Genomic DNA, 24304 nt, shown 5'->3' with positions numbered 1-24304 from the left:
TATACTTTTCAGGTATTTTTAAAATTTTAACTTAATAATCTGTATCTTTTAGCAGTGTGTTACAGCTTGTTGGGAAGAAACATAAAAAATAGGTATTGGCATTTTAAATCTTTGTTATTATTTTAAGGATTGTGATTTTATATAACTTAAATTGATTTAAATGTATTAATTAGTGTATTGTGAGCTTTCAGGTTACATGCCTGAGCTGCTGACAGTTCTTTTCTGCTTCAGGAGAGATTGCTAGAAACAGAATTACTATTACAAAATAGATTTTTTTGTATTAGTAAAAAAAAGTATTTTTCACAAGCCTTATTCAATGTATGTCAGTCTTTCTTCTTAAATTGGGCTAATCCACTATGCCTTTCCATTTTTATCTGCCTTGTTACTAAGCAATCTGCTGTAGTCTTAACTGTCAGTTGAAATGCAGCCAAAAATATGAAGGTTTTAAATCGTTGCCTGCCACCTTTAGCAATAAAATAATGTAATCTCTCTGAATTAAATTGTTTGACAGCATACAGGTTCTTTTACTTTTGCAGCTGCAAGAAGCAGCTTCTTCCAGGTGTTCTACCAGCACTGATGTGTTTCGTGAGTAAAAGTAGATTTTGTCAACAGGGGCATCTCAAAATCAAGAGTTGTGTCTCTTGCCCAGACAACACCCAGCCAAAATCACTCCTTTGTTAGTGGAAAAATTTAAAAACTTCTACAGACCAAATCTGGGTTTTACTGTTACAATGAACTTGTGGCTGAGGTCCACTGGCAAATAAAAAAATGGTGCTGGTAAATGGGGTGGGGGGGAAAAACCAAACCCCAAAAAAATGCTTACAAACCATGTCCAGTCATTCTTCTGCCCCATTCTCTCTCCTTATGGAACCTACAAACAATGAAAACCCTGTAACAAACTTTTCTTGAATGAGACTGATGAATAGGTAGTGGTAAAAATCAAATGTGTCATGCTTGATTGATCCTGGAGTATACTTTGGGTCTTTGCAGAAATAGTTGAAACTGGTTGTTTATTGTTTAAATGCTTGAAAAAGGAAAAAAATAAAAAAGAAGGAAGATTGGCTGCAGCTGGAAAATCAGACATGGATGGGTTTTGCCAGTAAGGCCTGAAATTTTATCTGGAACCTTTATATTGATAGGATGTGGTATTAAGTAAAAAAGGCAAAGAAATATCATAAGGGTGCCTAACATTATATAATCCAGGTTTTCAAATAAGGTGTTGTACTAAAAATTCCAAGTTATATCAAATTATACATAACTTATCTCCTCTTTATCTACTGCATTGAAAATAAATAGCTGCTAAAGCAGTAGAGAAGGAAGACAATAGCTTAGATATCAAAGTGCTTTATAGAAACTTTAATATTTTGAAATTCTGAGCAATTCAGTATTTCTCAGACTAGGATGATGTATTTATATGAGCAGGAATTGAATTTGATTCCCTTTTTTATTTCCAGAATAGCATGTTTGTTTAGTATATTGAATTTGCATTAAGGGATACCTAAACTTCAATACTTCAATAAAAACAAACAAAAAAAACATTGCAACTTTATGGATTGGAATATATTTTCCAAAGACTTCATCTATAAAATTCCTTTAAATGGAGGTCCACCTTGGAATGGATGAGATGCTGACCAAGAGCTTAAGGGTCAGGACTAAAGGGAGGCAGGGACAGGTGACATTAAAGCTGGGGACTGCTACGGGCCATCCCACTGGGAAAAACAAGTGAATGAGAGCTTCAATAGACAGATAGGAGCAGAGCAGAATCACTTTCACAAGCCCTGGTCCTCATGGGGGACTTCAGCTGCCCTGCTGGAGGGACAGCACAGCAGGGCATAAGCATTGCAGGGGGTCCCTGGAATGTGTTCTTGAGACATTCATTCTCCAAGTGATAGAGGAGCCAAGCAAGGGGCCCTGCAAGACAGCTGGAGAGAGACTTCCTGCAAGTGCATGTAGTGATGGGATAAGGGAGAATGGTTTTAAACAGACCATGAGTAGATTTAGGTTATATAACAGGAAGAAATTCTTTACTGTATAGATGATCAGTCGCTAGCACAGCTTTCCCAGAGATCTTGTGGATGCCCCATCCCTGGAAGTATTCAAGGCCAGCTTGGAAGGGGCTTTGGGAAAAAAAGTAGATTTATTGGCCCATGGCAGGAGAGTCTGAACTAGATGATCTCCAAGGTCCTTCCCAGCCCTCAGACGTGGAGTCATACTGTGACTCTGCATGTGTTTTTTAAAACAGTTTTATGTCTCTTTCTAGAATAGAAAGCATCTAGGCTATAAGGAAAAATCAATAAAAGAATAGGACAAAAGGTAAGTGAAAGTATCAGTGTTTATCAAAGAACTCTCATGCCACAGAAACAAAATTCTGAATGTCATTTTGTGTGTTAACTGTCAAATGGGACAGCCAGTAAAACAAGAGAAGTCACACTTCTGAAAGTGGAGGTTATAGTTCAAGATTCAGATTTCTTAAACTTTGGATTGCATTAGAGACATACATACTTATGTGGAGAACAATCTTTTCTCTGGGAGGTTCAACCATCAGAAGTTAATCTTTTGGAAATAGCGTTGAGAATGTCGTAATGGGAATCACAACTAAAATAACCTGAATCATTTTGGCTCAGCAATTCTTTTCCAGAAAAATGTGTCCACATCATATGCAGGCAGAAATGCATAGGAGCTGAACATAGGAGCTTGCATAGTTAGCCTCGTGGAGCAGAAACCAATTCTGCAAAGAAACCAACAGAGAGAAGGGTCTGAGCTGTTGAGGCAATTAATAATGTTCTTATGTTTTGTAGTTGCTTGAAGCATCAAGGCACTGAGAAAATAGTGTGGAAGTTTGAGATGAGCTGTGTCAGTTACAGCAAGGAGATCAAGAGACACAACTGCCTCAGATTTACCAAGTGGAATCCATTAAAGCATATGGTTTCAGTGGAGTAGAAAATAAGGATGGTAATAATTCAAGAGATAGGTGGGTTTAGAGTATTTTTATGATCTTTGGAGGCTGCTGTTTAGGCATTTATTTCTAAAAATTGAAAAGAAGCTTTTAATAGGGGGAGAGAATGGTTAGAGGTGACATGAAGTGAAAGAATATCGACCTGGAAACAGATTTTGAGAGTTTATATTAACAATCTATGATAAGAATGGGGTTAAAGAAGTTGAGATGGAAACAAGCAAATGGCAAATGAGAACTGGCTCACATCTTGCTCCAGTGAAAGCTGCAAATAAAGTGAAAATTGCTAATGAGAACTGGCTCAGATCTTGGCCCAGTAAAAGCTGCAAATAAAGTGAAAATTGATAGGAGAAATGCAATTATTCAAATTAAAATATTTTAAATATATAATTAAATTTATTAATGAAATGGAAAAAAAGCATTTAGCTTCTAAAAATATATTCTTACACAATGTTCATGCAGGTCACATTTGCATTTAGAAAAAAGCTGAAATACTCTGAAATTTAGGTTTCAGACACCATAAGAGAGATTTAGACCAGCAATGCTATAGTGCTATAAACTAGTCATGTTGGCCTGGAGAAAAAGAGAAACTTCAATTTTATTTTTTGTCAGATTTCAATGAGGAAAAATATCTGTAACCTTAAAGAATCTTCTTCCAAGTCTCACGTTTTGGGTTTATTTTTTTTATAATTTGTAATTCCTGCAAACTCACAATGAAATATTATAAATGTGAGCCAATTGCTACATGGATATTTTATTGAAAAAAAATTCAGACATATGACTGAGTATCAGAGGTAAGTCCTCTGCATCATAGCAATGTGTCAACAACAGCAAAAAAAAGTAACATCTTAGGCCACCATGAACTTACTGGAAAAGAAAAATAACCACTGATGTAGCAAAATTTGTCACTCTGGCTCTTCATTCAAAACACAACATATGAAAACTTGGCTTTGTGTTTTAATCCATATGTGTTTGCCACAGAACAATGAAAATTTTTGCATCTTTTAGAAATCAAGTACTAACAGCACAGAGGGGAAAGATTTAGGCACAGCTCTGTGTGTCTCTACACAAGATATATCTCTTTAAATTCAGGAAGAGATATGTGATCTAGCGAAAAACAGTCCTGCTTTGGAATGTTAATTCCCACTTGTACAACACAGTGTTTCTTCCCTGACAGAGTGAAAACTAGTATGAATGTGGAGTTTCACAGATATTTTTGTCACTGATAGCACATGGAGCCTTGTATTTTTGGGCTGTTTAATAAATTAAATCTAACTCTTGGTGTTCAGTTGAATATTAGCATACATTGTAGGTGAGCAAAAAAGCAGAGAGCTGTACAGGCAATATGCTGGTAAGAAAACTGAGAGTGCCTAGGTGTTTCACCTACTTGTAACCAACTATATAGAACTTCTTTTTCCTTTTTATTTCTTTGTCTTTTTTTTTTTTTCCTTTTTTCCTTCTTTCTTCCCCACAGTTGACAAAGAATTATTTAAAACTCTTTGAAACTTTGATGGGATAGCCCAGTATGGACTGTCTAGGTCTGTGCATGTTGCTTTTAATACTTTTATTATTTTTCGTGTAATTGAAATTAATGAACATGCCCTTTAGATGCTATTTTAGCTCAGATACAACTTTATAAATATTTCAACTTAGATATAATTGGAAGAATTGAACTTGTTTAATTAGCAATGCAATCAGCCAGCATGGCTTAGGAAGTCATATTACATTAAAAATACAGTGATAATGCATACTAATAAGGAATAAGCAAATTGTTTAAACAAAAAATTCCACTCTTTTAGAACCCCTTTGTGTCTTGTTATAAGGTTTTACAGCTTTGCCATTACTGCTGTTTTACTATTGCCATTATTCAGAAATTTGCATGCCAGATGAAAATCAGTGAAGAGCTTTACTAGCTGGTTTTCAAAGCAATGTAGTCAGCTACTTTTAAGGTGGTTGGGTAGGAGAATGAAATTATTTCGTTCACCTTTAAAAATGGGTGAACGTCTTCTTTGAATTTTAATTTTCAAATTTGTAGTGGGAACTTGAAAATGTAAAGTTAGTTTTATCTGAGCAATTTTTCTGTCTCTCAAGAAAATTTCTCCAAATTGCAAAACACTGAATGCCAGCAATGGGGTGCACCAAAGATTTTGCATACACACAGTGTTGAGTCACATTCTGTGCATCTCTAGCTTGGGTGGGATAAATTTGATGGAGAAGTTTGAAACAAGGAACCTGATGAAGTGCTGAGGTTTGGACTATACAGGAAAGACCTCTGAATAAGAGCCAGAATTTGAGTGTATGCTTGAATATACCAGAAAGATATACTTTTGCATTAGGCATGCTTACAAGAAGCTTTTATTAAATTTTCAGACTGCATCAATGTTTATTTTTTTTAATAAGTCAAGGCATGATATAATATATAACATGGTTATATATTTTTACTCCTTTGGTGAATAAGTTTTTAAAAACCAGTATTTTTTAAATTTTACACAATTTATTATATTCAAGGAATATTGAAATACTAATTTGGAGTTGAGTAAATATATTACATTTTTTTACACAAATAGTAGAAGTATTATTATTAATTATTCCTAATTTAATAGAAATCATGTATTTCAGGTATGGATTTACCATTAGTTAAGCTTTGTGTTCTTACTTGATGGTATAAAATATTAGTTAGCCTGTTTGCAATATGTATAGAATAGGATAGTGAAGTATATATTTTCCAAACTGAGTAGGTGTCTAAAAATTCAGAGAGCTGATTTTAAAAGCAGATAAGTTCTTTGAAGGATTTGCAGAAGCTCCTAAGCATCATATGTCTCTAACAGCCTCTAAGTAGGAAAGCAAAGATAAGTAGGTGCTAATTTAAATAATCCCAGTAGGCATCTATTGGCATATTTCTGTGATTTAATATGTGTTCCAGGGTGTCTGAAAAAGATTGACTGTCTAGTTGACCTGATTTCAATGATTTCAAGCTTTAAATTTTATACTATTACACTGCAGAGCATTTTAGGAAACAGACAAGAGTTAAGGTGGATGGGAAGAAAACTGTGCATACAGGTTTTCATTTTGTCATGAAAATAGTATTCTCTAATTCATAGCTTCATGAAAAAATGTGTCATCAGTCGTCTTTTAACCAAAAAATATTTTCTTTGCTCAGAGTGTTGGTTCAATAGACACATTTCCTGTTTTTTTCTGGTCAAAATGCTAGTTGGATGTCTTTATGATTGATATATTCAACAGTTGTTTTCATTTTAAATAGCAGTACTTGTTTGCTGAAAAGCTTTTTATCCAAACTCCTGTTTTTATGTGAGAAATACACATGCTTAGCAGGTTACTGATGAGACAAAAAGGCATTTGTAGATCTGGGTGATGCTTCATGGATAGACTTGCACATTAATTTTCCCTTTCTTAAGCTTGAATTTGTTGAAAATGTGGTCTCTTGGCATTATGCCTAGCTGCATTTGGCTTGAAATTCTATACCTTCTTGGCTGCTTTTTGTAAAGAAAATCCAAATTACGTAAAATTTTCCAAATTAGGTTTACCACATCATTACCTTTGGCCAGATTTTCACTTTCATTTTAAGCCAGCCTAAAGTGATTGCATGAAGCAGTCCTTTACCTCTCTCCCATGTTCTGTATCAGCTAATGGTCTGTGTTGAACTGGACCTGGAACATACCTGATCAACACTCACCCTACCCACCTTGCCCCTGTGCAGGGTGACAGGAAACACCAACTGAGTTGAAAAAAGGTACAGTTGAAAAAAGATACTTTCTTTACATATTTGACTTGGATTAAAATCTGAGGGCATAATTTCATATACCCTTTTGCACCGAATACAGAGGCAAATTTTGTGCTGGGGAATGCATGCAAGCTTTGTGAAATAGGAATAAAGTTTGAAAATGGGGAAGGTGATTAAGAAAACAGCATGGAGATAAGTTGAAGGCACATAGTACTGAGTAATCAGAGATTTTCTGTTCAGCTGTCAGAGATACCAGCTTCTAACAAGAGAGGGAAAACATCTGTAATGATGCATGACTGTGGGGCTCTGTGGGAAAGATTTCTACCTGTGAAACATACAGTGATACTGGGGAAAATATATCTTTGAGGTACTCTAGCAAAGACCTCTTTTCTCAGAGATCCCCTTGATTGCATCATACAGGATGCATCATTCATCTGACCATGAATTGTTGATCATCCAGAAAACATAAAGGAAAGAAGGAGCTGTGAGCATGTTTTGGTGGGAACATAAAGACTTGAAAGGATATTCCAAATAAACCCAGCAACTGTATTTATAGCATATGAATTGATAATTATCAGGGGGAATCTGAATTTAATTATGTGTGTATTTTTTCTTAGAATTGGACATCATGTCCTGTTTGATTTTTGAATGTACAAAAACATCAGGGACTTCTACAGAGCTGTTGTTGAGATAAGGTACACTTAAAGGGGATCACCTTCCAAAGATGAGACACTCTACAGTGCATAAATATTAAAAGTAATTTGCTAAATGCTCATTATTAAATATGATGATTTTTTATAAAGTATTTCTGTAAGTATCAGCACCTCAGCAGATGAAAATATCTGAAAGGCTCTTAACACTGAATTCACACTTTGTCCAATATTGCAGATACACTCCAGTTTAGAGAAGGGTGTGTTTGTGTCTGGCCAGACTTCAGTCTTTCAGTGTGAAGGGCTTGAAGCACGTAATGGACACAGTATTCACTGGACATCTAGATGAATATCCTGACATCTAATTTCTGCTGACTTTGGTGCTGTAGGGGTGTACCAGACCTGCTTCCAGCTGCCCAGGATGTGTACAGATGGAAAAGAGGGATTGGAGGGGAGTGTCTGCAGATAGTACCTCAAGGCTTCTGTTCATGGTCTTCTGTTCTTCACTTGCCAGAGAAGTCACGGGTGTCCTCATCACTTAGTTTGAGTTAGTTTTGTTTAAAAGCCACTAGAAATTCCTGGCAAGACAGTACTGTTGTGGAAAAATGTTATCTTTCACTGAGGTTGAAGCATTCTCAAAAAGGAATGCGAGAATTAAGTCTGTGAGGAAAAGCAGATTGATAAAATTATTGGAAATGCCGGAGTCAATGCTGCACAAGGACTTTATCTTTCTTTTTGGGTAGACTTATAATGCAGTTCTAATTCTGTTGCTTTCTTCCAGAGGGCTCTTCACTCACTTAACACACAGAATGGACATTCCTCCCTTTTATCTTATCAGGAAATTGTTGTCAGTACACACTTACGTCTTTTATTACATGGCTGGCAGACAGTTAAACTAAATTTCTGATCTATTTTAATATGTCTTTATTCCCTGTACATTTTGAGAAGTCTGCAAATAGCAACTAATTTACAGCTGTCTCACACACTGTCCCTCTGTGTGATATGTCTTTTTACAGATAGATGATGGTTCTGCAGATGAAAGTAAATAAATTTTATGTGAGATGTGGATATCCAGTTTAAGGATTTTTTTGTTAATATTTCACATTGCAAAGCATTTATATATTCAACTAATTTTTGTTTTAGTTGATCTAAAAATACTTACCATGTTCCCAAATCATATATCAGGTTTTCAAGAGCTCAGGAGAGCAAAAATACACTCAGTACCAAACAGAATTTTGCTGAAATTATCTAGGATCAATAGACCAGTATAAGCCCTACTTTTTTTTCCTTTTGTACCATCTCTCTAGTTCATTCATTGCACATCTTTCAAACACTTCTCCAAATGAACAAGATTTATGCAGGCAATAATCTTTTGACACTGGTTCATTCCTGGAGCAGGTCTGTACTGTGCTTCCCAACTGAATAAGCTCGATGTGATCTGATCCCCCCCGTGTTCTCAAAGCAAGATAAGCTACACAGGTGGAATTCCTGATGGATTTATCTAAGCCTGGTTTTAAAGACAATTGTTAAGATTCAAAAAGCTTCTCCAATGATTTGTTTTAAGATGTCACTACTCTTTTTAAAAAGTCTGCCTAGTATCTAATTTATTACCTCTCCGCAGCAGTTCAAGACAATTATTTCTTGTAACTTTCATGGTGGTATTCTTTTCATGTACCTTTCAGATGTCTTTTGCCTATTTGACAGCTGTTTTGTGAGTCGTCTTTTCTTAAGACCCAGTCCTTCAGCCTCTTTTTGGTGACTATTTTCTAGGTTTCTCATTATTCCTGTTACTCCTTTTTCATTTAATTCCTGTCTTGTTTGAAACCTTGTCACAAACTTTACAGTGCTTCCAAGCTATGTGAAATTATTTTGTAGGTTGCACTAACAATTATATATCCTAGTATAATGTTTTTAAACACCATTCAATTGTTCTTAATGATCACTAGACTCCTATTTTTCCTTTAGAATGGATGTCTAGCCAGTTGCTCCAGCTTGTTGTTTATATCTTGAATATTTTGTCTATGTAACAGTAGAACATAGGAGTTTTCTGTATTGAATCATATTATAGTTTAGCCTATTTTAGTATTATGATTATTTTTTGTATATTTCTATCTTCTAAAGCTCTTCCATGGTTAATAGGATATCCTTTAGCTCATCTTCCAAACCTCTAGAATCATAGAATAACCTGAGTTGGAAGGGACCCACAAGAATCCTTGTGTCCAACTCCTGGCCTGCACAAGACAGCCCCAAGAATCACACGTGCCTGAGAGCCTTGCACTCTGCCAGGCTTGTTGCTGTGACCACTTCTCTGGGGAGCCTGCTCCAGTGCCCAGCAGCTCTCTGGGTGAAGAACCTTGTCCTAATATACAAGCTGAACCTCCCCTACCCCAGCGTTAGACCATTCCCTTGATTCCTGTCACTTGTCACCGCAGAGGAGAGAACAGTTCCTGCCCATCCTTTTTCCCTCGTGGGGAGCTGCAGGCTGCAGTGAGGTCTTCCCTCAGTCTGCTCTCCTCCAGGCTGAACAGACCAAGTGACCTCAGCCACTCCTCATACAGCTTCTCCTCAAGGCCCTTCACATCCTTGTGGCTCTCCTTTGGAGGCTCTCTAATGGCTTAATATCTTTTTAATGTTGTGGCACCCAAAACTGCCCCCAGCACTCGAGTGAGGCTGCCCCAGAGCAGAGCAGGGCAATCCCCTCCCTTGCCTGGCCATGCTGTGCCTGATGCCTGCCAGAGCATGGTTGGCCTGCGTGGCTGCCAGGGCACAATGACTCAAATTTGACTTGCCACCAGTCAGGACCCCCAGTTTCTTTTCCATGGCACTGCTTTTCAGCATTTCATTCCCCAGTTCAACTGTATTCATCCAGGGTTGCCCCATTCTAGGGGCAGGATCTGGTACTTACCTTGTTGATTTTCATACAGTTGGTGATTGCCCAGCCCTCTTATTTGTCCAGGTCTCTCTGCAGGACCTCTCTGCCTTGGAGGGAGTCAACACCTCCCAGCTGAATATCACTGGCAAACTTACTTCATGTACTTTTGAGTCTTGAATCCAAGTTGTTTATGAGGGGCTTGAGGAGCCCTGGCCCTGCAGTGGAGCAGTGTAGAACCCCAGTTGTGGCTGGTTACCAGCCTGATGCTCCCCTAATGTTATCCCATTTACCCCACAGTGCTTTGTGTCCAGCCCATGAGCCAGGTGCTCACCCATTGCATGGTGGGTTTGTCCTGCTGTCTGCTGGACATGTTGTCCACAAGGACACTGTGAGAGGCAGTATTGAAAGCATTACTGAAATCCAAAAAGATATCAACTGGCTTCCCTTGGTCAGCTGGGGGGGTAACTTTGTCATAAAAGGAAATTGTCACGTTGGACTTCATCCTCATTAAGCTGTCCTGGCTGTAACCAACGATTGCAGTGTCCTTCACATGTCTTCCTGTAACTCCCAGAATAATCTTCTCCACAAGTTTACCAGGCACAGAAGTGGGACTGGGTCAGTATTTGCCAGGTTCCTGTTAGTTTTCCAGATTCCCAAGACCATTGAAAAGCCATGGAGAGAGATGTGGTTAGGAAATCAAGTTGGGCACTACCCTGGCATGAATCCCCTTACACCACCTCTCCTTTTTGACCACTATTTCTCATTGTGTCCTCATAGCCTGCATGTCAGTGATCTCTTATGCTCTGGAGTTTTTCAGGTGTGTTGCTTGCTCTTCTACCAGTTTAAGAGTAACATTGAAGGAAGTTTGACCCACCTTTATTTAACTGTGCTGTCTTTACAGTATCCTAGTGCACTGCTAATTTGGGGAATGATGTCAAGAGGTTTGAACCAGAGATCTGTTCCTGGTGTCATTAGCTGCTAATAGGAAATGGTTAGAGCTGCCTTGATTCATTTTCAGCTTGTGCAAGCACCATGGTGTTGCTTTGTTTCTGAAAACAATGAAAATATCTCTGCTGTCTGCCTATCCTTAAAAGGAGTTCAGTGACGGTAAAATTTTATCATACCTGTGAATGGGAGTACTGATTTGGAAGTGTTGTGTGCTGACCTTGCACTCAGTATCTCATGTACTCAGTATCTCATGTACTCAGTATCTCATGTACTCAGTATCTCATGTACTCAGTATCTCATGTATTTCTGCCTGTGCCAGGTGTTGAGCATTAAATTTTTAGCGTTTAAAATGATGGTGTTATTTGCAAATAGGACTGAGTAGACAACTTCAAAGAAAAAAAATAAAGACTAAACTTGCAACTCATGATGCTAGCTGAAGCATCTATGTAGTATTTACTAGTCTCTTCAGCAACGTTCAAGTGAATCAAAGTTAGCATTGGAGTCTGTAAAAAAAAAATCTCTCAAGATTATAATAAATAATAAATATTCTCTCAAGAAAGGATTGAAGAAATCTTCAGAAATTAAATAAAAGTATTACTTTCCTTTTTTCATACTTTTCTTTTTTCTTCACTTGTCATACTCTGTTTCTTAGTAAATCAGACCTGGAATGGGTTTATATGTCAAATATTAAGTGGCAGTCTCACCAAGGGGAGTAATCAAAAGCCTAAAGCACCACTATCTGTGGGTTTAAATCCTTAAACTACTAAGTTTGAATAATAAAAACTCTAAGATCTTAAAATAGAAAGACATCTCTTTTTTAACAGACATGAGTATTAAATATGAGTGATAATCCATTCCACAGACTCCACATACTGGTTGGAGCATTAAAATATGGATTGGGTTATGTACTTTCTGGAGAGAGGGCTGGTAGGAATCATAGTAATGCAAGCCAGGACAATTGAGATAGAAAAAGTATTCAGTTGTTTCAAAATCAGCATGGGAAGGTGTTTGCTTTGCTTCCATTTTCAGTCCTTTGTGAGATACTAGTGCTATATAGCTCTCAATTGGAACAGTTATGTTGGGGTTTTTGGGGGGAATTTAAAAGGTTCTGTTAGTGTCATTTTCCTTTAACCATACATTTTTGGCAAAAAGTGACCCATTCAGAACTGAAGTACAATAATGACTTTATTGAAGTACAGAAAACTTGAGGTAATTATTTCTTTTTAGTACTGGCATTGGTGTAAAAATGTACTCTTGATACAGTGATGCACTTCAGGTTATGCAAGCTGTAGAATTGCATGAGAGTGTGACAAGAGCAGAAGTCTGCTTAAAAAGTTGATAAAGTTCTGTAAATTCACAGTGCTTATATCTACATACTAGTGGAAACTAGCAGTCTTTCAAGAGCCTCCTTGATTCTTTCATAGCTACAGTGCTCCCACCCCTTACATATTTTTGGGAGAGAGAGAAACTTTGACTTTAGCATTCTGTGGAAATCTGAGAATCAATTAATGGAACTGCATTACAGTGAAGTTATGTACCCCAACAAAATATGAGTCAGGGAATAAAAGAGACAAATTCTGGTGAGATGTTCTGAAGTGTTGTGATGCACAGAAAACACTTCATATTTTTATTTGTTACTTGAACTGCTTTTCTGACTCATATGCTTCTGTGTCCTTTACCTATTTAATGAGACATCTGGCATCTTTTGTTCAAGGATGAAGTGTTCTCCATAACAATCTTTCTTCTTTTGCTTTGGAAAAAAGCTCTTTGTAGATGCTTCCCCCCCTCTTTGTTTCTTGTTTATGTTTTTCCTGATAATACATTGACAAAACATCCCAGAGAAAGATCTCTATGCAGAGAACTGTTTTATTGGAAGAAAAAGTAAGAGTGACAGTGTTTACCATGGCACTATTTTCTCAGCATGTTTTTTTTAACTACATTATTTTTTTTTTTTTACATGCTTGAAAGAACAATTTTGTTTCTCAGATATAGTTAGCTTTTCTGTGGTTTCTGGGTTGGAATGTAAGTACACAGATCAAAACCTCACAAATGAATCTGTTTCTGTATCAGAAAAGATAGTCACTATGCAGAATTACGTTAGGCACAGCTTTTTGTTTTATTCATTAACGCGTTTTACCACGACACTGTCTTCTTCAAGATAGAAATTCAGTGATAAATTCTATGAAAATTGACTGTTCATTGCTTCCTATCCATAATGAATAATAATTGTGTCTGTGTTTATTTGCTCATTGAATACAGATAAAACCAATGCAGTCTGCTTCCATTTAACATGGATATTCAAATCAGTCTCACACTGCAAGTGCCTTCATGCTTTAATTGAGCCTTGAAACTGTAGCCAGGCTAGGAACCAAAAACTTTGTGCCTTTCTTGAATCTAATTTTTGTTACAAAAGTAGCATGTACTGCAGAAGACTTTTCTTTACACCTGTATGCAAAGATTTAAGCATTTCATGAGGGATTGCTTCAAATTTCTTAGAAGTATATATTTTTTTAATAAGATATGTTTATGTTAATGATAGTCATTCTGTCTCCCTACAGTGCAAATTAGACTATCAAGCCTGTGTCTCAGGAAAACAAATTTCAGTGAAATGTGAAGGACGTTGCCCTTGCCCTTCTGACAAATCCACAAATGCAGGCAGAAATGACAGGAGAGGTGAGTGATGGTAATTTGTGTAATATTTTTAATACTCCAGAAGGAAGGAAGATTTTGCACACGGAATATTACAGTTATCAGAAACACTCATTATTCTTGAATAAAACCAGATGTATTTTCTTCAAGGTTGTTTCTTTGCCAAGGATTTTGAAATTGCACCTATAGTAAAATACCATGGTATTTTTCAAATGAGGTATGAGTTACTGCTGTCCTTTTTTTCATTTGCTGTTTAATACTCCATGAGATGCTTATAGGTGTATTTAAGAGAAGAAATAATTCCTTGTTCCTCAGTGTTTTCATTGAATATTCAAGAAAACAGAGTGTGTTAGAAAGGAAGGAAACTTAGAAGTCCTTGTTGCTGCTCCTAGGAGCAAGCAGTTGAGCTGCAGAACTGTTAGTAATGGCTGTATTATGGAAGCGAGTTCGTTTGAAAAGTGCTTGGTAGGAGTAAATCAGCTTTTCTTTTGGACCACGAATGAGATTATGCTGCTGGAAAATGAAGCTGCTTTGCAGTGCCTCTTAGGAGGCAGTTTAGGTGCAGCTGGAACAAACCGGAGAGGAAAAATGGTGGCTGAGCATGTTTGTATTTCAGTGGCTCCCAGGTGGTTGTTAAAACATGATACCGTCTTTGGTGCTTCTGAATAGAGACTGGGCATGAGGTTTTAGGCCACCATGGACCCGAATCTGTCAAGAAAAGCAGGACTGGAGGTCTGCATTTTCAAAATTTCTTTGGACTGGTCTCTGTTAGATGCATCTTTTTGTTCTGTCTGTATAGTAACACTTTTGATGAGTAAAATACATTGAAAATACAGAAGAGTTAGTTTTTAAGGATGATAGTTTTTTTCCTGTAGTAACCTATAATAATACAAGAAACAAATATTGCATTCTTGCATTAACACTGATATTTCATTATTTGAAGCATTATTCCAGATTTATTGTGCAGGTTTGTCTTACTTTCCATTATAAGCTGTAGCTATTGCCAAAACTATAATTTTTTTTTTCTAGTTTAAAAAACAACTTAATGTTCTTTTAACAATGAATGAAGATGACCACTGTAAAGATTATACTGTGTGCAGGCATACAAGTAAATTAAAAAACTGCTCTGAAACACTTCTTTAGGTCCCTTTTTTCATCCTTGGCAAAATAATTGATTGTGTAATTAAATATTAATTGAATATATGTAATTAAATGCTCCTCGTGCTGGAACCCCTCTGCAAAATGATAGTCATGACATTTTTTTAAAGCATTAATTTACAATTTTATTAAATGCTTTGAAAATAAATAGATAAATATGTCATCTTCTCTCATTGTTAAACAAAATGAAAAGTATTGGAAGACCCAGCATCGTGTGGCTACTGTGGCCCCTTTGATAAGAGATACAGTGAGTGTAACCTTAATGTGCTTGCAGCATCCTCTAGCAATAATTTCTGTATCTCCAGGATAGATATGGGAATATTTGCTTAACAGTGGGCATGAAGTGAAATTAAGATAATGAGGTGAAAAACATCCCTGTGAGTAGTAGGCCTACCATTCTCCAGTGTTACTCTTTTACTATGCTATCATTGCCCTTAGTTTTTACCAAAATAAGATCAGCATTCTCTCTGCTGGAAGCTGTTTCACCTGATGCAGTTATCTTTTGTGTGTATTCTTTCATGCATATTTAATTTTTCATATTCCTGTGCTAAAACACTGAAAAAAAATGTAGAGAATTTTTTTTTTTGCTTCAAAAACTGGTTTGTTTTTTTTTTTTAATTAAAAATGAACTCTTCTTGATGATTTAAGTTGCCAGGGAGTTGAGATTACTTGTGCCTAGTTATGTAAGAGAAAAGGAAAAAAGGTCTCATGGGTATAGGAATTAACACTAATCCTGTCCTGACAGATTGTCAGAGCAAGCAAAACACAGGGCTTCTCCAAATTCTAAGAAGTTTGTTAATATATTTTCTTTACAAGGCCAAAAGCCAGGAAAATTGAGAAACATGAAAGTGAGCTGAGCATCGTTGGTGAAATTTCGGCTTCTATTGTGACAGAATAAAAAGTTTCTTACAACAGAAGTTTTTCTAACACCAGTTACAAGAATACAATTCTTGTCTTTAAATGGAGCTCTGTAAATTGTTGTTGCAGTTGGACTTGATGATCTTGGAGACATTTTCCAAACTAAGTGTTGCTATGGTTCCATGATTCTAAGCTGTGTACACATATGTCAGTTGCATAAAAATTTGATGAAGCCAAACAGGCAAAGTAAGGTTAGTGTTCCTTTTTCAGGGATAACTTAAGTTAGGGCTTCCTGAAACACATCCCCTACCTAGGCTGTTTGGGGCAATTGTTGATCTTTTCAGATTGAAATTGCTGATTTTTTTGGTGTATCTAGAAAGCATACTATGTCAATGAACTTTCCCAAAACAGTCTTGGTGGGGATCCCTATACTCCTTTGGGAAACAAGATTAAACCACTATTCAGAAAAACAGATTTTCTTCTTCAAATGTATGTGAACTTAGTAATGAAATCATAGGGTCCTTTTGGTTGGAAGTGAACTAACCTAATCCTTATCTCTGGTGGATGCATGAGGCAGGTGAGGGGATCCGGGCTTTTGTGAGGGCTGTCTCATTTAATTGATACCTTTAGAAACATTGAATCCAATTGATGCTCAGGGTCTCTTAAGTCAAATCCATAAATGAAAATCTAGATGTGTAAGTTGTTAAGAAAAACAAAAGTTACAAGAAAAAAAAAAACCAAACCCAAATCCCACCAAAAAAAAAAACCACAATAAAATAAAAATATTTACCATTTTTGTTTTGACTGTAATTTAGATAAAGCAATGGGTATCATATAAACTATAAACTACAATAGGTACTCCAGTAATTTTTAAAAAGAGACAGAAGAGACAAACGTAGGGTTAAAAAAGAGAGAGGGACATCTGCAGAGCATTAGAGGCAGTGTTAGGGGAACACAAAGTTAGAAGTAAAAGAGTTTGGGGAGTACAGAAGAGAGGAAGGGCTTTGGAAGTTGTGTAGAAGCACAGTGAGAATGGAAGGTAAAGCAGAATGGGTGGGAAGCAGTATCACTTGTGACAGAGGTGTTAAAGAGACACGTGGGGAAGCGTCTTGTTTTCCAAGCATAGCCATTGCCTCATGTCCTGCTTTTGCCCCAATCTCCTTTTCAAGTATGTGCCAGGATTTGGGGTGCCCAGGTCGTACTGAGTTGCACAGCTCTGAATGAAGGAATTTCACTGAGTTGGAATATGCAGATCTTTATTTTCCTAAGCACTTCTGAGGCTTTTTTCAGTAGTTATGTGGAACCAGAAGCTGGGAAGGTTTCTGTGCACTGCATATTTTTAGAAAACTGAGGAGTCTTTTGATCCTTTGGCAGTGTCTGGACACAATTTTTTCTTTCAAATAGTTGTTATGGTCCTTTTGCTCTGAGGTGTAGCAAGCCCTGTCCCTTGTTTGTCGTGCTCTTCACTCTGATGGGTAAGAAAAAATGCACATGATTCAAAATGTGGGCACTGGGGACCACAGGCATTTCTGCAGAAATTTTGTCAGCTGGTGAGTGTATGGCTGACAGCTGTTAGCCGTGGTTAAAGACCTTCAAAGGTGTCTAAGAAGAGCATCCATGGTCAGTTATCTCAAATTTTCTGTACTCCAGAGTGCCCACATTGGGAAAGTTTAATTATTCTTAAAATTAAAAATCTTGACAGAGTGCTTTGTTTTATTTTCTTTGTATTATTTATTTCAAGCTGCACTAACATTCTGACAAAAGTGTGCAGTGACATGCCCAGGAAGGATCCTGGTGTCCCAGACAGTCTATTTCAAAGATTTGGTTGATGTGCAGTACAGCATCCTTCTCGATTATGTCTTTGGATACCTTCATCATAGAGATAAGGCTCTGTTTCTGCCCTGACAGAGAGTCAAGATTCAGCTGGGACATGCAGTCACACCCAAAACCTCAGGGCCAATTGAAGGTCCTGCAGTTTAAATGGCAGAAGCTGTATCATTGTTGGTAAAATACTGAATATGCATTTTTATGAGCTATTGAAATAGAAGAATTCAGTCTCAATAATTTTTGAGGTAATCTCTAATAAATCCTGTGCTAAGAGCTCACTTGATACTTTCACAAAAATAAGAGATTTAGGCTTATATTCATGGAAGAAAAAAAAGGGCTTCTCTTTCTTTCAGCAACTGAGGAGGACTATGTAGGTAACAAGGAAGCTCTTACAAATGTCATACTCTTTGACTCTAAGCTTTTGCCAGAAGGAGGTGAAAAGGCAACGTTGCATGCTCAAAGTCTTTTCAGTCTGAAAGACTTTAATCACAGAATATGACTGCCCTCTCAGCTGCATCCTGTTTCATTCCAAATCCTGCCAAATTGTTAATTGCTTTGTGGAGATGGGGATAAATAACAGTAGGATTAAAGACACTGTGGATACTGGTTTGTTCCGGGTGCATCAGTGCTTGAAAAACAAATAGAGGGACAAACAACCAAGCAATACTCTCCCAAATCCTCTGATTTAATTTGCATGGCATCACCTTTTCAATACATGACCTCTACTACTCTTCATGTAGTACAGATATAGATGCCAAAAAAGAGCTTTTCTTTTGTTTACCTTCAGAGAGAACACTGACTGGTTTCCAAACTTCACAAATAAAGAGATTGAGGGCCAAAATTACCACTTGTGTTAACTCCTTAATCTCTACTTTGTATTGCTGCCTTTCAGTGACAGACACTGCTGTTTTTTTTGTAATCCCCTATTTCTCTTTTGAAAAGGTAACTACAGGACATCAATGGAATAAAAATCCATTTCAAACCAACATGTACTAGGCCAATTAGGCCTAGATATTATCAGTTACCTGTTATGTTAAATTGCTGTTTGACCTTTATTTACAAATATGATAGTAGGTTTTAATTTTTTTTTTTTAATATCTAATTGTAATATTTTATTTCACACTGTCATGCTTGTCACAGAAAATTGAGTGACTATAAAAAGAAGCACAAAGGGAAAAGTGCTGGTTCTCATCACGGGCAAGCTGCTCTCAGTTAACTTTCTCTCTCAGAGGGATATGCACAATAAATTTAAGGAGGTGGTCTTGGTAGTCTGGGAGTATAGGTGGTAGCAACATTGGTTATATGTGAGTTAAATTTGCACTGGGTAATTGTCAGCTTTCTAGTTTACTGTTCTTCTTAGCCATATATTTATATTCAGTTAGTGGGGTTTTTTATGTAATTCCTACTACAGTTCTATAAAATGCAACAATAAAATAAATTCTCTGTGCTATTTTAGTTGCTTAATTTTCGTTAATTTCATTAATTTTCATAAATTTTGCTAATCTTTCTCAATATAGTCTTTAGATGAAGCCTGAAATGCCTGAGCATAATGATGAGTGATATCAGTGGCAGCACTCAAGAAGTTTGTCTTATCTGTACTGATATACACTGCTTGAGGTTGGTGTCATTGTGGGCTCGCAACAAAAATTGAATCTGTGCTGATACTTCTGCTCTTGCCTGTACTGCTGGCATCAGCATGGATCATGCTATTGATTTACATGTAGATTGGCTGTAACACTGTGACTCAGTTTCCTTGTTAGAGGAAAGTACATTATCCATAGATAAGCCTTCTTACTCTGCTGATGTTTCTGAACACTATTTTATTTTCGTTTCTGAAACCTTTTGATTTGAAAGGTGCTATGAAACTAAAATGTATTATTGTAGTTCTTCAGAGGGTATTGACTTACAAGCAAATGTTCATTTTTCTTATATTGCATTTTTTACTGGAATACACTTTTTACTTTTCAAGCTTAATGCTATTCATCTTAAACCTGTATTTTTCCAACCATCCGAGCTACTGTTTTTCACCTTTTTTACTTTGTTACACACATTTACACTAATGGTGAGCTGTAAGTATACCTTATGTATAATTTGAAGCTAAAGTGAAAATTGATGCATTGTGTCTTTTTATGCTTTGATATTTGGTTAGCCTAATTCATTAAGAATGTCCTTTTTTCTCTGTTGTATATAAGGTGAATGATAGACCATTTTTAACTTGATTTTTAATAAGAAGTACTATTGTTTATCAGATTTTAGAGCTTTACTAGGTATTTTAGAAATGGTAGGTTATTTCTGAGACAGCAGAATAATAATCTTTGAAGTAATTCATTTGTATTTGTAAATTATTTCCATTTGTATGATAGAAGGGAAATTTGCTAGCACAAAAATACTGTGTTACTGTATTTGTAAAAGGCATTTATTTAGGATTCATTACTGTGTTTGTATAATAACAGAAACTCAGTAGAGCTGATTTTATTGGTTGTTTCTTCAATGCTAAGATAAATTTTTTGCATGATTCTTTTAAATTTTTAAACTGAATATCTTCTTTTTCTCAAGTAACACTGAGCCAAGTAAAATTTTCAGCAGTATCTTCTTTTCATTAGCCAAACTCTATGCTGAGACTTTGTAAAAAGAGACTCCTCCATCATAATTAGTAGCAATCTAATGTGGTGTAGAATGACAGGGAATGTGTTTGGGATGAGAGTGGTCTGACCTATGTGCCCACCATCCCTGGTTCCCTTGTCAGCTAGCCTGGGCTTAGCCATGGCACACCCACATACCTGGGCTTCCTCTGGAAGGAAGGAAGGAAAAGACTGGAAAAGAGTCTTATAGGCTGCTTGCCAGGTATTGCCCATGTGTGATGTGGGAGTGATGAGGGGCCTATGGCTGTGTTTGAAGGACTGGAGAAATGGAGATGCAGCTGTGCAAGCTGTTGTTAGGCTCTGGAAGTGACTCAGTTTTGCTCCAGATGCCTGTTTCTCCTATAATTTCAAACCTCTTCTGCATGGAATAGTGTGTGTTCACTTTGTTTAAAACATCTTTATAGTTCAAAAAGGATGACTAGAATTGATTACTATACTGGTAGATGACCTTCTGGCTAAAAAATTTTTGCTTTTTCTTTCTGTTCTTACAGGAATTAGAATATTTGAGAACAAGCATTAAAAGTATGCATCATGCAGAAAAGAAGTGATATCACAAATGCAGATAGAGCAATGAGGCAGAGACATTCTAGTAAAAGAATACTAGTAATTCAGATCAGAGTGGAGCTGGTAGTGTAAAAAAAAGTGAAAAGCCAGAATGTGCTTGAGCAGTCATCTATAGTTTTGATATTTTCTGCAGTTAAGTCATAATTGCAGAACGGGTTAAATTTGGTAGAGCTTGACTGTTACAAGGAAGAAGTGAAGGATTAAGGGAAGATTGCCTGTCCCATAATAATACTGTAAAAAAGGCTAGAGTGCATTTGTGGTGTTTATGATAAATAATCCCTGTTACACTGCAGAACATACTTGAGAATGCTTTGAAGAAGAACATTTCATTGTTTCCAGGATGAAGTATAATACTCAGAAAGGATTGTTAGCTGAGTGCTTGTAGTCAGTATTGCAAAGATCTATGACCCTAAAGGGAAGATGGGAATATTACATGCCTGTCACTGGAAACAGCTCTTTGCTGTTGCAAAGAGCTTGGGAACTGTGAATAATCTTCTCTAGAACCTTGTCTTTGCTCTTAATTTGGCCTGTTTATTTCCAAAGCATTCCAGTTTTTATGGCTGCTTTCAGAAGCTTTTGAGTACTCAAATTTATACAGTCAAATCCTGGTATATATGTCACATCCACAAATTGACTTCTAAATGGAAAATCCCTAAGGTCTCGGTGCTGTGGAAAGCAGTTCTGTCCTACTGTGGTGGACTGCACTTGGAGAACTTGCTCCTCATGTTTCTTGTTACCAGCAAGCGAGTGTTGAACCAGCAGATCTGGCCTTGTGTTAAAAATAGTTGTATAATACAGTTTTTGATTCCTGAAATAATGTCAGTGCTGCATCTCTGCTCACTGTGTGAGTACTTTTTATCACAGGGCACCGAGGGCATGCCTGTCCTGTGCAAGCTGTGGCTTAGAAAACAGGTGTGCATGTTTGAGGAGCTGGGCACAGCATGGCACTCCTTGTCCATCCTGTGTGCAGAGAGCAACTCAGAGCTTCCCAAGCTCCATCTCAAAGCTAGCTGGTTCACTGTAGGTGTGTGGGAGTGAGCTTATACACAGGGGGTGAATGCTTAGAATGCATTGCTTTTTTTGTAACCTTGATTTCTGTGGGGTTGTTCTAACACAGGGCCATTTATACACTGTTCTTTTTAGGTAAAGACTCATTATGTACAAGATGAATAATCAGTCATTCAGAGTTGTATTCCTATGAAGTATTCATGTACTTCTCACAGGGGAAAAGATTGTTCTAGAGGAGGTTGCTTTAAAATGATTTATTATGAAAATTTTGATTAGCTTGATTGATTTCTTTGCTTCCTTTCCCCTTGTGTTTTAGTAGGAGAGGAAGCCTCAATGAACCCAATGGCAAATATTCCTTTCGAGGCAAAAAAGTTATCTACAGTGTATCAGCCTGTGCTTTTGTGTGCGTTCCTGCAATTTTCAGACAGGCAAGCTGTTATGCTGAAAGAAGATAATTAAGGCTGTTTTCATTTTAGGTTTTATAATCATTAATGTTAACTTAGATCTTGAAACAATTAATGAAAAAATTCAATTCTAGAGTCCCCAAAACATGCAAATTATTTGGAAAGTTTAGTCTGTGTAGCACAACAAACTTTATTATAGTTACTTATGAGAGCATGCTTTTTTTAGGATATATTCATTATTTTCTTTTGCACTTCACCAACCAGCTTCCGTGGATTATAAAGTGGAACCTTAAATATAGTCCAGACCATTAAAATGGTGCTACACTAGATTATTATGGCTATAATTGCCTTAATTATGTAAATGAAGGGGCCTTGCCAATCTTATGGTGCATTAAAGGCTTTACAAGTGTGTCCTAGTTGTTGTATTGAGAATAAAGAAGCAAAGAGATGCAGATCATGTGCTAAGTATCTGGATCAGCATTATCTTTCTATTCATGCAATGTAAAAATAAGCTAAGGATGCCTTTATGTTTGTGTCTCATTTACTGATGTGTTGGTAATATTTTTTACTGGTACTATTTTTATACCATCAATATGAAGTAATACTTAAAAGTCTTTCGTTACTCAACAGGGGATGGTAACTGCTAGAAAAATCAGGTGGTTTTGTAAATCAGGTAATTACTTTAAATTACTTAATTTGCTCCTCCTTCTTATCTTTTGGAGATAAAACATGTGGTGCTAATTGCATAACCGAATTCTGAATTATTTTTTCTGTTAATATGTCAGTTTATTGACAGTGAAGCTGCTTGAGGTCCTTAGGAAGCCCAGGAATGGACTGATGATGGTTCAGTAGTGTTCTGAAGGTGGAGCAATAACATTCATGAAGTCCTCTTCAAGTAGGATGTAAGCTGAGTGGTATTTAAAGAACATGTGATAACCTTTTGGCAACCACTTCTCAATAATATTGAGTCTTTAGTACTTGACTACCCTATTTACTTTAGTGCTTCAACTGTGCTGTCTCTGCTCCCTATAAATTGTTGCAGTATCACTTTTCTGAAGTGGCTGTTCTAATAGCTGCCAGAATTTTAGTGTTTTCTTTGAAATATCCAAGTCCTTTAGAAGACAGGGGTTGGAATGACTGTCTTTGGCAGCTATTGTTTCTACAGCTGCTGCACTGCAATTGACAGAAATTCATTAATATCCTGGTGATATGGTAGCCCTTTCAATTTTTATTTTTTTTTAGTGACTTATTACTCAGAGGAAAAAGTTTACTTGGGTGCCATATCCTTACTTGGTTACACAATATCCTCTTTCTTTCAATAGTAAATATACAATCAGTTCTTACACATAAAAGCAGAGGTTTTCTCTAAAACAAAATCTTTCTCACCCTTCCTGAGCATATAGACAGAAGAACAGAATTGATTTACTGTTTCACTTTTGCTTTTCTTGCATAAATGCTTGACCATTCTTTCACAGTTGAGAACCATTGTTCTCTTGGTTGGTATAAATTTTTGAGGCACTACTGGACATTTTCATGTCATTGTGTGTGTTCACTGATGCTCTGGAAATGTCTGTGCACTGAAGGTATGGTAACACCTAGGCCATGTTCACCTCACTCACTTCTAGCTGTGATCATTTCTAAAAGCTGGAAATGATGGTGCAGTGTTAGAAAAAAAAATTTAACAGTATTAGAAGAAAGTTATTTAACAATAACTCTGCAGGACAATTTTTACATGCTTCTGAGTGTCTTAAAACTGGGGAAAGATGTATTTTGAAAAACCCTCCGTTCTTATTTTGCACACAAAATAGCTAGCTTTGAGTCTTTATGTAGGTTGCTAGAGCTTTACTCAGAGTCTTGGTAAGAATATGTACTAGTGTCAGCATGATATAAATCTATTTCAAGTGATACATTTTCGCATCTTGAATGTTTTTACTGCCAAGAAGGCAGGTTTTGTATTTGTAAATAGAGATTTATTTTGTGTTCTTGATGAATCAGCATTATGAAAACATGTAATAATAAAATTATTAGA

At 36.6% G+C, this 24304-nt stretch overlaps 1 protein-coding gene across 1 annotated transcript in view; it reads left to right on the top strand.

Moving 5' to 3' along the window:
* Positions 1-24304, top strand: part of SPOCK3 (SPARC (osteonectin), cwcv and kazal like domains proteoglycan 3) — a 162921-nt gene that overhangs the window by 102388 nt on the left and 36229 nt on the right. The window contains exon 6 of the mRNA XM_059844493.1: positions 13724-13838. Coding sequence (XP_059700476.1) covers positions 13724-13838 — 115 coding nt within the window. The remainder of the gene's footprint in view (positions 1-13723; positions 13839-24304) is intronic.

This window comes from Haemorhous mexicanus, chromosome 4 (assembly GCF_027477595.1).
Source record: "Haemorhous mexicanus isolate bHaeMex1 chromosome 4, bHaeMex1.pri, whole genome shotgun sequence".
NCBI classification, from domain to species: domain Eukaryota; kingdom Metazoa; phylum Chordata; class Aves; order Passeriformes; family Fringillidae; genus Haemorhous; species Haemorhous mexicanus.
Note: the sequence above shows the minus strand (reverse complement) of the source record. Positions and strands in the feature narration are given on the sequence as shown.